General features: G+C 43.7%; 1 protein-coding gene across 1 annotated transcript in view; it reads right to left on the reverse strand.

Moving 5' to 3' along the window:
* LOC108512908 (phospholipid-transporting ATPase IB-like) overlaps window positions 1–16,573 on the reverse strand; it is a 346,886-nt gene that overhangs the window by 150,899 nt on the left and 179,414 nt on the right. Inside the window, exons 8-10 of the mRNA XM_017848466.1 lie at window positions 15,767–15,828; window positions 15,165–15,221; window positions 13,619–13,726 (exon numbers count right to left, since the gene is read on the reverse strand). Of these exons, the coding sequence (XP_017703955.1) occupies window positions 13,619–13,726; window positions 15,165–15,221; window positions 15,767–15,828 (227 nt within the window). The remainder of the gene's footprint in view (window positions 1–13,618; window positions 13,727–15,164; window positions 15,222–15,766; window positions 15,829–16,573) is intronic.

A 16,573-nucleotide genomic window follows, 5' to 3' on the forward strand; every position in this document is an offset into this window, starting at 1 on the left:
TGAGCTTCCCAGCGGCTTTGTTTACCTACTTAACCCTCAGCAATGGCAGGCGCTCTCCCCCAGCCTCGCTGCTGCCTTGCGGATAGATCGCTGCAGACTACTGTGTTAGCAGTGAGGGAGGCTCCGTGGGCGTGGGACCCTCCCGGCCAGGTGTGGGATATATTCTCCTGGTGTGCCTGTTTGCTTAAAGCACAGTATTGGGGTGGGAGTTACCGGATTTTCCAGGTGTTGTGTGTCTCAGTTCCCCTGGCTAGGAAAAGGGATTCCCTTCCCCTTGCGCTTCCCAGGTGAGGCGATGCCTCACCCTGCTTCAGCTCTCGCTGGTCAGGCTGCAGCAGCTGACCAGCACCGATTGTCCGGCACTCCCTAGTGAGATGACCCCAGTACCTCAGTTGAAAATGCAGAAATCACTGGTCTTCTGTGTCGCTCGCGCTGGGAGTTGGAGACTGGAGCTGTTCCTATTCGGCCATCTTGCTCCGCCCCCCCATTTAGCTTTTAATGGGCATTTGACTTGTGTCTACCTCCGGACTGTTTTGAATGACGCTGTTATAAATATGAGTGTGCAAATATCTTTCTGAGGCCCTGTTTTCAATCCTTTTGGGTATATACCCAGAAGTGCGGTAACCAAATATGGTAGTTCTATTTTTAATTTCTCGAGACACCTCCATGCTGTTTTCCATATTAGCTGCACCATTTTGCACTCCCATCAACAGGTCACAAGCGTTTCGATCTCTCCACATCCTCACCAACTACTTATTTTCTGTTTCCTATTCTTGTGTTTTTGAGAGTGGCCCCCAATGGATGTGAGATGATACTTCATACACGTATGTAGAGTTTTAGTTGTGGTAAGTATTACACAACAAGCGAAAGGTAAACGGTATTAAGAGAACGTACAATAGGAGCATGTAGGTCCAGGATATGAGGAAAGGCTTCCCTTGAGAAGTGATCAAGCATCTGAGACCTAAACACCGTGTAAGCATTAACTTGGTAGAAGGCAGAGACCGGTGCAGTCAGGAAGTGAGAGGAGCAGGTGTAAACGCCCTGTGGGAGCTCACTCCTCACACCAGGAAGTGGGAGGCCACCAGAGTGGATGGGGTGAGGCGGAGCATTAAGAGAGCAGCGGTAGGCCTCGCAGGGCCTCAGAGGCCAGGTAAATGTCCCCAGGCTTTATCCTGAGGGCAACAGGCCCCAGGGAACAATGACATCAGACTTAAACATTTGGCAAGATCACTTTGGCTCCAGTAGAGGAATGGGTCCAGGCAGATCAGATGCTAAGAATTAGTCATGAGGCTACTGCAATCGTCCATGCAAGAAATGATGCTGCACAAACTAACTGGATGGGACGAAACTGGGTGGAAACAGATATATTTAAGAGGTACTTAGGGGTTAAAGGTTGGGTGCGGTGGCTCACACCTGTAATCCCAGCACTTTGGGAGGCACAGGCAGGTAGACCATGAGGTCAGGAGATGGAGACCATCCTGGCCAACACGGTGAAACCCTGTCTCTACTAAACATATAAAAAAATTAGCTGGGCGTGGTGGTGGGTGCCTGTAGTCCCAGCTACTCAGGAGGATGAGGCAGGAGAACGGCGTGAACCCAGGAGGCAGAGCTTGCAGTGAGCAGAGATCACGTCACTGCACTCCAGCCTGGGTGACAGAGTGAGATTCTGTCTCAAAAAAAAAAAAAGACACTTAGGGGGTAAAAATGACAGGACCTGGATTCATCATAATAAGGGTGGAGAGGACTGAAACTCAAAAAGGACACAAAGGTGAAAGGTTCCCACAATCTTAGAAATTAAATAATGTCTAAGAACCTAAGGTTCCCACAATCTTAGACATTAAATAATAATCTTGCTTAGAAATTGTCACTTACATAATAAAGGAATGATTTAGAAGGAACAGACCTAACCTATTTTGAGTGGCACAGATTCTTCTTGCTCAGCTGGTTGCAGTGTGACATAAATATGACCCAAGTCCCAGGTCGTGACCTCTTCCTTCCAACATTCAGGAGAAAATGATTAGCCAAAATTGTGGAAAAATGACTTGAGTCAGATCCACACTTTATAAATCTTGATTTATAAACTCCACTTAAAGCAATTAATAAGCCTGTAGATTAAGAGCTCAGTTGTTCCCAGGTTTTATTTTTAGGGAAAGTCTTGTGTAAAAGCCAAAACCCTTTCAATGATGAGTGACTAAAATAGAAGTTAGGCAGTGCACACCCCAAGTGTGTGGGAGGAACCTGGAGGATCTGGGCTGAGGCTGAGTTTCCTACCTCTTGATCTTGCCTGCACTAAATTTAGCTTTGGAGAATGAATCTGCATTTCCAGATGTCTGTAGGTCAAGAGCTGTACCGTCCAACACAGCAGCCACTGGCCAGATGCTACTGAGTCTAGCCTGATTTAGGACGTGTAGTAGTTACAACACACACACTGGACTTAGAGATTTAGTAAAAAAAAAAAAAAAAAAAAAAAAGAACACAAACTATTTCAATTTCACTAACCACTTCTTTTTATGTTGACTACATCTCAAAGTGATAATATTTTAGAAATGTTGAGCTACATAAAATATATCAATAAAATGAATTTCTTTTTGCTCTTTTAATGGGGCCACTAGAAAATGTAAAATTATACACAAGTCTCCCATTATATTTCTATTGGACAGCACTGCTCAGGACTATTTGACTCTAAGCCATTTAGAATTGTTGGCTGCCAAGAGAAAGAGGCCTTGCTTAGAAAAGCTCCTATTTCCTTCCCTATTTCAAACGATTAGCTTCTAACCAAGGCTGTCTTCTTTCCCTTGGGTAAAGAAGCTGGGGGAAGGACATACTGAAGGCTACAAAAAGTAGACAAAGTCCCTTCCTACTCCAAGATGATAGATGCATGGTAGGAAAAGGGAACCAACAAACTGTGTTTCTGCTATAGAACAACAATATCTAACAGGCCAGAGATGGCTCTAGCTTCAGGCAGAGCTGGATCCAGGGGTGTGCTCCATGCTGATGGCTCTCAGTTCACCTTTCCTCTGTGCTCAATTCGTCCTCAGCCAGCCACCTTCTGCAGGGGGGCCTAGCCGCTCCAGGCTGACACCAACCTCCTATAAGAGACCCAGCAGCAAAAGAGCTTCATCCCCCAATTAGTTTCTGTAAAAAATCCTTGAATTGTCTTTAAGCGATAGTCCAGCCTGGGGCACCATGTGCATTCCTGAATCAATTGTCACGGTCAGTGAGGCAGAGGACCCGACTGACTAGTTTGGGTCACAGATCCAGACCCTAGAGGTGGCAAAGAGGTAAAATCAGCACCATTTGAATGCGTGTTCTGAAAAAGGGCAAGGGGTGAAGGGAATGGATGGAGGGCGGGCGGAAGATGACAAGATGCCACTGGACCGTGCACAAGAGATGTCTTTGCTGCTGCTGGGCAAGGTGGTTAGGGTTTGCCTTCAGAGCACAGTGGAAAGCATTCTGCACATTTAAATACGTCCGTCTTTCAGTTTCCATCCTGCATTGAAATCAGGTTTCAATCACTAAGAAAGTATTGCGACTTGAAGTACACATATGAGCACAGACACAAGCAATCTAGATTTCTCTTTCCTGTCTTCAGCCAAAGGAATGCCAACACTTAGGACAGCTGGTAATCACAGTTCAGAAAGCACCCAGTTTACTCAGTGGATGCCTCGATGTGTTGTGCTGCCGACGTAAGCAATAGTCACTGAAAATCTCACCTACTTTAAGTCTGTTCAGTATTTTGGGCCTCTCAGATATTGTCCACAATAGCTTTCGCATCATCATTTACATAAAACAGAAACATCTTGGTACATGCTTACTAGCATGCTATGCTTCTCTCTTCTCTCTTCTCTAACCTACCGTGGTCATGTTTTCTTGCATAACTGGACTTGGTGGACTTTCTCTAGCATTTTTATACCTTTTAAATAGGATAAACCTGAGGATCCCTCCCTCTGGGTTGGAGAACTGTGATGATGATGATCTCCAGCCATCAGACAAGGCCACCTTCCTCTGCAGATGTTGGAGGAGAAAACCCTTGTGCAGAATCTTAACAAGAGTGGCCCACATACACATTTCCACATGTTTCAAGAAAGGAAAAGTTCAAAACCACATCAAACGTACACTGTGACCACTAAGCATAAATATTACAAACAAACAAAATCAGCATGTAATGTGTACTTTAATTTGCTGACAGATATTTTAAAATTAACATCAGAATGAATGACAAATGCCAACACCACAACAAAACCTCTGAAGAAAAAACCACCCACTCACAATCAAAGCCGCCTGGCCTCTGATTAGCACACAGCACCCTTGAAATGAGAGGCCAGAAAGAAAATAAACTGCCAAAATGGAGGAAATTGTATCTGGGGGAAGGGAGGACAAGGACTGAAGAAATGAAGGCTTTCCATAATGAACGTAAAAAATCAATCCTGTTGTTTGAAACCTGCTTTACTTTAAAAAAGATTGGGCTCATGGACAGAAAACTGCAGCTCAGACATAAAGTCTGCTTATTCCTTCTAACTCAACATTCATATTTTAAAAATTCGATTGCATTGCAGGGTAAGTCACTTCAGATAAAATGTATTAAAAAGCAAAATGTTAAGGAGAATTGAGCACCATTTCTCAGACACCTGGTTCGTCGTCACTGTAGCTGCTTTCCATAGTCACGAAGTGAGAGACCCAGCCTGGAGTCCAACTGACTCCAGAGGAATCCCAGCCACTCTATTCCCTGCCTGGCCGAGAGACTGATCCTTTCTCGCTAAGCCTCAGTTTCCTCATGTGGTTGCAGATTACTGAATGAGGTGACGCTTACTTCATTACACATGTAATTGCATATATTAAACATATTTTCATGAATATGTTTTGCCTGGTATGTAGTAATTGTGATATGGAAGGGAAGTGCTAGGAAGGGAAGGGCGTGATCCCTTTAAATGATGCAGAAGGGGCGAAGGGCATGGTCCCTGGCTAGGGCTCCACCCCCAGGCCTGTGTCCAGGGACCTAGGTGAGGACAGGCATTTTTGTTTTCCTGCCCAAATGTTGTATTTTCCAAGACCACCCTGACCTGCCACGCTCCCATCCTGTGCCTATTAAAAAACCAAGACCCTAGCAGGCAGACACACTGGTGGCTGGACGTTGAGAGGAACACATCAGCAGAGGAACACTGGGCTGCTGGATGTCTAGAGGAATGCACGGACAGGCACCAGTGCACCGTCAGGCCACCTATCGCCAGAATGACACACAGTTTGGCCGGAGCCGTCGGAGGACAAGCCGGGCTGCCAAGCAGCTCAACTCCAGGGAAAAACCAACTCCCTTCTGGCTCCCCCATCTGCTGAGAGCTACCTCCATTCAACAACATCTTGCACTCATTCTCCAAGCCCACCTGTGATCCGATTCTTCCGGTACACCTAAGGCAAGAGTCTGGGATACACAAAGCCCGCTGTCCTTGTGACAAAGTAGAGGGTCTCATTGACTTGGTTAACACAAGCAGCCTATAGACAGCTAAACTAAAAGAGCACCCTGTAACACATGCCCACTGGAGTTCAGGAGCTGTAAACACTCACCCCTAGACACTGCAGTGGGGTCGGAGCCCCACAGCCTGCCCATCTGTACGCTCCCCTAGAGGTCTGAGCAGTGGGGCACTGAAGCAGTGAACCACACCCCTGCCACACGCCCTGCCAGGGGGACGAGAGAACTTTTCTCATTTCAGTTGTTCAATAAACATTACCTATTGTTACTGACATGTCTTATTTTCTTTAATTTCCCTATTAAACCCTAAGATAGATATTATCCCCTTCATATACCTGAAAAACAAGCTCAGAAATAACGCAAGTATGGATATTACAGATAACAGACTTAGCTTCCTAAATGTCTTAGGCATTAGCTTAATTTAGTTCAAATCCTACTTTCACAGTTACAATTTGCACTGAATAGGAAAGAAATCGGATTCGGGTCACTTTAATCCAGGAGGATTCCGGAGAATCCAGAGGCAATTAGGATAATGGGAGTTATGTTCCCATCACTGCCTGTGGAAAGAATCTGAAGCCACTTTAAGGAGCTTCCAACTTAAAAAAATATACTTTCTCCTTTGTTTTTAACCAGAAGGAGAAAAACAGAAACAAGTTGGCATTATATGCAACAATGACAAAAGCCATTTTCTGACAGAACTGTTGTCTGATGGACCCTGAGTATTCTGATTTTAGAACCCAAATATTTACAGGCTGTGAGAACTCACCTAGCTAGCACTGCCCAACTGAATGTTTCTGATTTTCTTTTATTACCAATGAAGAGGGTTTTTTTTTTTTTGGTTGTTTTGTTATAGTTTTGTTTTGGTTCTAGGGCTTCCCTCAGAAAGGGACTGGTGTTGGGAGCCTTCTAGGAAGGAAATGCACACAGATGGGGGACCCTGGGGTGCAGGCGACAAGTCACAGGTGCAGCAGAAGCCAGGAAGTCGGTACCATCTTAACTTCGCTCATGGTGCTTTGCATTCAGATGAGGACGTCATCCACAAACACTGTGTTACTTCTTGCAAACGAGTCTCACTATTCCACAAAATGTACACGTTTAAAAGCCAGAATGTAACTTGGACGTCAATGAATAACTGGGCCAATTTCAATACTCAAGAAAACGGTACAGAAAGATGTCACGGTGTTATTTCAAACCGAAAGGCGAGTCTCTGCCGATGAGACCTCCTCCGGGACGAGGCTGACCGCTCCTCACCAGCCATGCCACGGGCTTCTGAAACTTGAGGAAAACTGGACCGAGACTATTCAATATTGTATTAAAGATTAATTCCAGTAAGTGTAAGACATGCTTATTAGTTGTTTTCTGGAATGTTACTAAAAAACTAATAATTGCAATGCTAAAGTAATTTTTACCAGCTCCTTAACCAATCTGTAACTTTGAGTATAATACAACAGTTTAAACATGCTAAAGCCCTAAGCTTGTTTTTAAAAAGCGTTTATTTCCTTGGCTGAGGCAGCTAAGGGAACATCCCAACACCCGCACTTGGGTGAAGAGAGGCTTCCTTGGCAAGGGCTGCCCACAAGGCCAGGCAGCACACAGGAAATTCTCACTGAGCGCCCCACCTGGTGTGGGCTTCGAGGCTGGCTTCATACAGTGTCTCAACAATCGCAGAGAGACTTTCGGAGTCCTTTATTTGTCAAATAAAAAATAATCAAACAATAAAAAAGAGGCTTTTGTTTTTGTTTGCCGTTTTGTCTTCCTAGTCCATCTTTCAGGCCGTAGGAGGATTCTGAGGGTGATTTTCCTCCTGTGCCTGAACCATTCCCAGCATCATAACAGCAGCCGTGGCTCAGCGGGAAAGCCAGCGCTTTCGTGGATTTGTTTTAGGAGCAAACTCGTTGCTATCCTGGAAGCCCCCAGCAAGTGTCTCCCTGTGTCTCCTTCAGGCTTCCTGACCCGCTCACTGCGGCAGCAGGGACGGAATGAAGCTTTCCCCTGGACTTAGGGGTGGAAGTCACATCAGTGAATACACACTGGGCACCCTTAGGAAAGGGTGAAGGAGGATGGATGTGGGACAACCAAACATGCCCCACACCACAGACCTTCACCTGAAAACAGGTCTTCTTCCTGACCCTCAGGTGGACTCCTCCACTTAAGCTCCCATCTTCCAGAGACATCCTGGAATGGGAGCTAAGCAAAGATGGCCACCTACCTGACATCACCCCAACTTCTCAGCTTACCTCCTAGAGCACGTACAACTGCGAAACTAACATCAGTCTTTGCAAGTTTCATGTGGAATATACCTAGGCCTGCTATAAATCCAGGGGAGATGATTGGGGAAGATGAAGAATTAATCACTGATTCACTGAGGGCAAATCATTCCTCCCTCTGTTTACTTTTGGTTCACTGGGGTTTGCACTGTGCGTACACAAGTGTGTACATAAAACTCAAAAGTAAACCCATTCCTGTATTTAGAATGAAAAAAAAAAAAAAAAAAAGCCTGTCCTATTCCAGAAACTGGCTGGAGTCAGGGGCCTGGCACTGCAGGCAGAGTTGCAGATTGTATGCTTTGAAGTCAAAAAGTTTTTTCCCCTCTCTTACTAGCAATGAAAAGAACTTTAAGGGAAACGCAGCAAAAGTTAGTGAGGAGAATTTTTCCACGGTGAACAATTTCATATCTTGTGGTGTAATTCCCTATTTTGAAAGCTAGCTGCTCTGAAGGCGGTCACCATCACCAGCTGGCCATCTTATACAACCACTTAACATGAGCAATCACTCAGCTGTATCTTCAGTGTACCACCTTCTCCTGTAACACCCAGCAAGAGCTAAAACATTCTAATAGAGTCATATTTTAAGCGTTTTAAAGCAGTGGTTCTCAAACTTTAAAGGGAAGAATCACCTGAAGATTTACTAAAGCCAAGATGCTGGGGCTCCACACCCAGAGTTTGCAATTCACTATGTGTGTCTGTGTATGTGTGTGTCTGTGTACATGTGTGTCAGTGTGTGTGCACTGTCTCTGTGTGTGTGTGTCTATGTGTGTCTGTGTGTGTCTATGTGTCTGTGTGTGCATGTGTGTCTGTGTGTGACTCTGTGTCTGTGTATGTGTGTGTGTCTGTGTATATGTGTGTCTGTGTGTGTGCATGCGTGTCTGTGTGTGTCTGTGTATGTCTGTGTATATGTGTGTCTGTGTGTGTTTTTTTGGGTGTGTGGATATGTGTGTCTGTGTGTGTGTGTGTCGGTGTCTGTGTCTGTGTCTGTATATGTGTGCCTGTGTGTGTCTGTGTGAGTCTGTGAGTCTGTGTATATGTGTGCGTGTGTGTATGTGTGTCTGTATATGTGTGTGTGTGTGTGTCTGTGCATCTGTGTGTGTGTGTGTGCATGTATGTCTCTGTGTGTATGTGATTGCCTGCACATATTTTTGTGTCTGTGTATATGTGCATCTGTGTGTGTGTGTATGTGTGTATGCGCACATGTCTCTGTGTATGTGATTGCCTGCACATATTTTTGTGTGCGTGTCTGTGTGTGTATGTGTGTGTGTGTATGTGCATCTCTGTGTGTGTATGTGTATGTCTCTGTGTATGTGATTGCCTGCACATATTTTTGTGTGCGTGTCTGTGTATGTGTGTGTGTGTATATGTGCATCTCTGTGTGTGTATGTGTATGTCTCTGTGTATGTGATTGCCTGCACATATTTTTGTGTGCGTGTCTGTGTATGTATGTGTGTGTGTGTATGTGCATCTCTGTGTGTGTATGTGTATGTCTCTGTGTATGTGATTGCCTGCACATATTTTTGTGTGCGTGTCTGTGTATGTGTGTGTGTGTATGTGTATCTCTGTGTGTGTATGTGTATGTCTCTGTGTATGTGATTGCCTGCACATATTTTTGTGTGTCTGTATATATGTGCATCTGTGTGTGTGTGTGTGCATGTATGTCTCTGTGTGTGTATGTGACTGCCTGTACATATTTTTGGGGTGTGGGGGTTGTCATTTTGACAAGCAACCCAGATGATTTGGATGCAGATGGTCGATAGACCTTACTGAAAAACATCCCATTTAGAACCCATAAAATGTTAAAATTCTTTGGCTAAAAGAATCTGAAATTTAAATCACAGCAATATTCTTATTGATGAAGGTTCAAAAACAGTTCATCACTCCAGGAAAAAGAAGAGCACGCATGTTTTAGATTTCCCACTAGCCTATTACACCTTCATCACAATCCTCTGAAGTAATCAGGGTGGGTGGCATTATTCTGACTTTGCTGATTAGGAGATTAATGCAAGTAAAATGATTTGCCAGTGGTTACATAACTTATCACAGCTGGGGCATGAACACAGCCAGGTCTCCGGACGTTTGAACAGAGGTCAAGTAAGATGGCGTTCCCTCCAGCATCACTGAAGTTAGAGGTGTTGGGAAAAGCATGAAGAAAACAGAAACACATTTCCTGACCTGGTCTAGGATTAAGTTTCCCTCATCTTTCCAACTCAAAGCTCTACTTCAGCAGGCAACTTGGGGGCAGGCGGTGAGCTAAGGGATTTTGTCATTTTCCACCTTTAAGTATTTGCTTTGGGGACCCATATTCTATCTAATGGTTATGCTATGAGGGAAAGAAAAGCACCTGGTCCCCTACGGAAAAACATCATCACGTATTTTCCATGGCTAAGGACTGGCGTTCCCCAGGACAGACACAACCCAAGTTTTTAATTTACTATAAATCCAAGCTTCAAAAGAGAAAAGTGGAAAAACAGGGTGCCCCTTAAAATCCCACAAATGTGGTGTATTTTCAGGAGGGGAAGGATGCAGATGACTTCTTTGATTTCAGAAACTTCCACTGGGACTTCCTGACATGCTGTCTGGCTGGGTTTCACATACCATATCATGAGGTGATTTAGGGAAGATAAAGAGTCTTTGATAGTATAGAATAACTCAGTTCTATAGCTCTTCCTTTCCTTTGCCCTCAAGGGAAAGCCCGCATTCTCCCTCGTGACAAAAACTCCAAATATAATGGACAAGACAAAGACATATTTAATCAAATTAGTTTAGGAAACCCCCGGCAGAAACAATGCATCTTTTCAATGGCTGAAGATGTTATGAATAGACAGAATGTTTTGTGTGTCAAATCTGGTTCTCGCTTCTGAGTGAGAAATGTCGTTTGCTATTAGGCACTAGGTTAATTCTAGAACTTCACATAACCAGGTTCACTTGCCCAAAACCTACTGTTTAGTGAACCGTAAAAAATGGTTTATAAAAATCACTAGAAGCATTCTTCAAATAGTCACTTTAAAAAGTGGCCTTTTCCTGAAATACCCTTTACTCCTAAGCATTTACCAACCTAGACCCCAAGAATGAACAGAGCGTGGGTATGTAATTCCCCCAAAGAGCCAATTCCTTTTACTGACTGCACCTGAACCCAGTTCCTATGTCTTTTTATGACAGCATGTAAGTCCTCCTGAGCCAGCAGGAAGGCTTTCTGAGACTTCAGGCTTTCTGAGACTTCAGGCTAGTCTTAGCCACTCTCCACCCAAGCAATCCTTCAAAAACGTTTGAAACGATGTTTTGTAATACTTCCCTGCCATGTTTCAAAGAATGAACAAAGTGCTGAGTCAAAATACACAGTGGCAGACTGCAGGCGAAACAGTACAAAGGGTGGCTGTGCCACTAAAGTTACACACGGTTTCCTGGCCCCCTTTGCCCACTTGGAGCCCCCTGCCCTGGAGGTAAACTAGAGATGACACACGGTTCTTTAGACTCAGACAGCAGAGTACCTACTCGGAAGTCCGGCCACTAGAGAACCACACTAATCCTCTCATTTACTGCCTAATGAAAACCTCAGTTTCACGCAGCTATCCTCTATTTCACATCATTATCATTTGCTTCATGGGAACCAACCAATAAAGTCATTAAAACGACATGTTTCAAATAAAAATAAGCTTTTACAGAGAAGTGAAATGTGGTTGAATATGATCACTTCTTTGCTTCTGGATGGTAGAAACAGCTCACTAAATGTCTGCTGGAAGAGTCCTTAAATATGTGAATGTCACCATTAATCTGAGCCTTCTAACCATATAGACCATCATGCTTGTGTGACCGGCACAGTGAAAATGTCGGCACCTTAGTAGCTGCATGACCAGCCTGGTCCTTCTGCAGTTGGAAAGTCGGTATCTCGATGGGAATGGGAGGTGGCAAGCAGCCTAACTTACGCACATTTGGAGTTACTGAGGTACACATGGCTCCCCGGCACAGCTCTCTGTCTAGGGCACAGGAGGGGCTTTCAAAGGAATGGGCTTTTTCTGTCAGTCACACGCCAAGAGACCCCGTCCTGTCAGCTGTCACTCTCTAATTTAGAACACTGTCTATGGCCATCGGCCGAGGCCCCATCTATTGTCCAGCACCATAAAATTTCCCAAATGAAATATTCATCACAGCAGATCCATCCTGAACCAAAAGGAAGAGAACACAAAGCAGATATTCTAAGCACCAATGCCTTACCAAAGGATCGTTGTCTTGTAGTGGATACTTTTCTTGGTTTGCTTTTTGTGGGGATCAATCACATTGCTTTAAAATAGAACTGATTTATTTAAACACAAAATACCTTTGTTGGAAAATGCTCATTTTGCTACACAACAATCTTCTGGGTTCATTGAATGCCCTCTAATTTCCTCTACTGTCTGGATTTGGAAAAAAACTGAAAAGCATGTTGTATGTTTGTCCTCTTTCCTTACAGAAAGCAAAGATGCACGAGACGACATGCAAGCCCACTCCCATAGGACAGGTCCGTCCCGCTCAGCACCCACACTCAGTGGAGGTCTCAGACAACGTGAGCTATGAGCTGACAGAGCTATCAGGTGAAATGGCAAATAATGCTACCCTGGGCTATCTCACAAGAAACAGCTGCTAGACATGGTCCACACTTGGGTGGACCCAGGAGGTTTTGTTCATGTCTACAGAGTAAGTAAGGCAGAGATAGGAGCCAGGTGTACCATGCACAGGCCTGGCCCTGGAGTATGTATCCTGGGGCAGGAACACCATTGAAAGCTTGACCCACAGTTCCCTTCCCATTCTGGGCTCTGTGCCCCGGCACAAGCGTCCTGCAAATGTGGGTGGGAACACCGGTGCAAACATCATCTACTCAGTGCACATCCTTGCAAACAGCTGCCCCTGTGGCCCAGGGGTGTACACACTGGCCTGGATATGGAGAGAGGACCAGGCAGGCCTGGGCAGTGGGCCTTTGGCTGTTTAGGAAGGAAACAAGGGGTCCTGGGAGCCCAGAGAATAGGTTACAAGTGGGAAGACCGACTCTGTGCATCACAGCTTTTCACTCCGTGCCGAGGAACACACCCAGCCACAGAGGGCCAGAGCAGAGGCCCCTAAAGTGCAGGGCCCAGCAGCCTCTTGGGGTCTAAGGGCAGTGCTGGATGTGCGCAACCCCAGGGTGGGGTCTGTGGGGTGGGCTTGGAGACCTGGGCCTGCACAGCTTCCTTGGTAAACTGAGGAGGTGTGGACCACAGGATTGTCAGCTCATTCCTCTCCACACCCGATACTGTGGGATTATAGGATACAGTTTGTCACTGTTGATGGCTCAATCTCATGCACTGGACAAAGATCATATGAAAGAAAAATAAAAAACATTAAAATGAGTGTAAAGGTCTTTAATCTCAGCCTCTCTAGTTCAAAGAGATGAACAACGAGAGATTCTGGTTTATCCATGATCTGGTTCGTAGAGCTGTTAGATTCATCTCTCACAGGTGACCCAGCAAAGTATAACAACAAACCAGAGTACAACATCAAAACTGTAATTGACATAATCACTGGATTAGGAACCATTCAAAATAGCTCCAGTTTTCAAACTGTACATATTGGTACTGTGTGTAATTAACATATAATTCATTATGGAAATGTGGGCATGCCAATAAGCCAGAGGATTTAAGTTGACAGTTTTTGTAACACCTGAAACCTCAAATGCCATTTCTGTGGACTGGAAGACCTCTTCCAGGTGCTTTGGTTTGGTTTCTCTCCTGATAGATTCTGATGGAAGCAAGTAGGACCAGCCTCTCCTGAAGCTCATCGTGGTTGTAACACACACAGCGCCTGCTCACCCACCCATGGAGAAACACTGCTGTCACAAGACACAGAAGGCACACTCCCAATCAGGAGTACTTACCTGTCCTCTCATATCTGGAGCAATGGGAATGGTGGGCCAGATGGTGGAGTAGATGCCAAAAAACACCAGCCAGGTCAGCATGCTTCCCCAGACAGCCAGATGACTGAACTGCAGAGGGAAACAGACACTCAGACAGGCTTCTCGACGGGCCTGGCAGGTTCACTCCAACTCCACTTGCTGCAGAATCCTTGCATCCAAGCTGCCTTTCCTTATGGAAAGATGTTGATGACTCACCAGTTAATGGGAAGTTCAATCTTTCTAATTCCCATGTCTCAGAATGTTTAACAATGAATTCAAGTAATGAATGGCCCCAAAGTACCCTGAAGATAAAGGTGCTTTTGCTGTCACAGGTGACCTTATTCTAAGATTTCTCCCATAGTGACAACAGTGGGCCCCTCTCAGTTCATAGCAAGTGTTTGCTCCAACCTGTGGCTGTCTTACAATAAGGACTCATTAATCTGGCAACAGAGTGGCTGAACAGAAAAAAATAAATAAGATGCTTTTATTTATCATTTCAAGACTTTGATCGTTCCGTTCCTTTAGTCCAGTTTAAAAATTTTTAAATCTGAAATGGATGTTGCCTCTTAACAATGGCCCTTGAAGCACCTACGGAGTTGTTCATTTTTTCTTCTTTGTCCTCTTAATATGATGATCCTTGACTTCTCTCTTCACACCCCACAATCTAATCCATGTGCAAGCTCTGTTAGCTTTTAGAAAGATACAATGAATCCAGACTCTGACCACTTCTCACTACCTCCTCCTCTAACATCCTAAGCGAAGGCATCATCACCTCTGACCGGGATTAACTGCCACTGTCTCTAGGGGATTCCCGATTCCTCATTGACCTCCCACCTCATCCCCATTTTTCTTAGCAGAGCATTTAAACAGCAGCCAGGTCATGACACTTTGTGAGAGACACACATGAAGCTTTGGTTATAATCTTTAAATGCTGGAAATAAGCAAAATGTCTAAAATAAGAGAGTGATGAAATAAATGATGGAACGTCTCTAAAACGGAACATTCTTTAATCAAGAAAAATAACTTTGTTGAATTGTATTTTAAGGCACAGAAAATGTGCCTAATATATATTTAAATTAAAAGGGATTACGAAGTCTTATGTTTTATAATGTATCATCTTATTAAAAAATACACACACATGCAGACACAGAACAAAGTCTGGAAGGTTCCACAGGAAAGCATTAACAGTGACTGTCTCTTGGTGGTAAAATTATGGACATTGCTTTTTGTCTTTCTATATTTTCCATATACGTGTGTGTATATATGGTTCTTGTTTTTACAATGAGCATGTACATTTGAAATGAGATGACTGTTAATAGTTTAGAGCTGTATTATGTGCCAAGCAAATGAATCACCAAGAGACTTTGGATTACAAATTTACCCTGATAAAGATCAAACCACAATTTTTACATAGAAAATCTGAAAGAAGATAGCCAGATATTGCTTATTGTTTCCCCAAGGCTTAAAAAGAAACCATAGCATGAAAATATCTATACTGAACAGAGAAACAATTCTAGAGAAAACTTACTTTAGTCCAAGCTGTGGTCTCCAAGCCAGCTTTCAGACAAACAGTAACGACAACATACTGTGAAAACAAAAGCAGTTTGGAAAACATTATTCTCAATGAGTTGCTTTCACTTTCTGTGAGAAATCCCATCTCCCCACTCCAGGGCTAGTTTCCCCAAGGCAGCTCTGGTTTGAAAGTATGAGCCATGTCAGGGGCTAATCCTCTAGGGGTTATTTTCAGGGAACATACAGGCAGATTCACTTCCAGAAGAGCTTTCGTTCCAGTAACAGTCTTTCTCACAAATAATAGTTTTGCCCTTTTCTTAGCTTGGGAGAAATTGCCTTCCTGAGTGTTGTTTTCCTTTGCAGGCAGGTGTAAAATGGCCGTTTGAAGAATGGGGAAATCTGTTAACCACCTGTCCAGAAACCTTGACGCTGCGTAACCTTCAGAAATGATGACGTAAGCATTTCACAGATATTCTGAACTTTGAAGGATATACAAAATACATTTTGAAGATTTGAAATAAATAATAATAACGAGGATGGCTCTTTTTAAGCGTTTAGAGAAGTGCAAGCCACACAAAAGCTGTTTAAGAATGGCTTAATAAACAGAGATAAACTTACTGTGTAAACAATATTTCCAACAAATAAATAGTCGGTGGCATGACCACTGGTCAACACAGTATCTGAAAAACAAAGAAGTTACTATTAACATCCAACGAGCCGAGCACGGCCACCTATTTAATTTGGAGCATTAAACAGGGAACTTTAAGAACATCTATCAACTCACAGAATATTTCAAAATCCCATCTTGTGATTCTAATGCCTACTTCTCTTCCTAATGAACTTTTTCATCTTATATTCTCTCCAAATGAAGCAAATAAAGTCAAGCTTCCAACAAGCCAACCAACCAAATGCTTCATCTGCATTGAAATTTACATTTTTGTAAACATTAAAATTTATCTTTGTCCAGTTTGTTTTAAAAAAGGAATAAGAACATATTTATCTATTAAGTGCCACCAATGTTGAGGCTTTTTCCAGGTGTTCCCTTACGATTCATGTTTAATTTTTGCTAAATTGGAATTATGGACCAATAAAAGATAACTACATGCATATTAAACCAATTCATAATGACAACTTGGAAAGAATCTTGGGGGTATTTACTACTCATGTTCTCATTTGCAACTGTATGAGCTTCCAGAGCCTATCACCTGGGGGAACGCAAGCACTCCAACCACAGGAGTGTAGAAAATACAAGAAGGATTTGAAGCTTCAGTTTTCCTATATTTTCCTTTTTTTTTTTTTTCCTTCTCAATGATGGCTATGACAATGTCTATAACAACGGATGCTAATAGAGTTGCTTCATCATCTCCACTATACCTGCATAGAGAAGTCTGTTTTTAATCCTGAGTGGTCAGAGCCTATCTTTTT

Source organism: Rhinopithecus bieti, unplaced genomic scaffold (genome assembly GCF_001698545.2).
Source record: "Rhinopithecus bieti isolate Rb0 unplaced genomic scaffold, ASM169854v2 scaffold_28547, whole genome shotgun sequence".
Classification (NCBI taxonomy): Eukaryota; Metazoa; Chordata; class Mammalia; order Primates; family Cercopithecidae; genus Rhinopithecus; species Rhinopithecus bieti.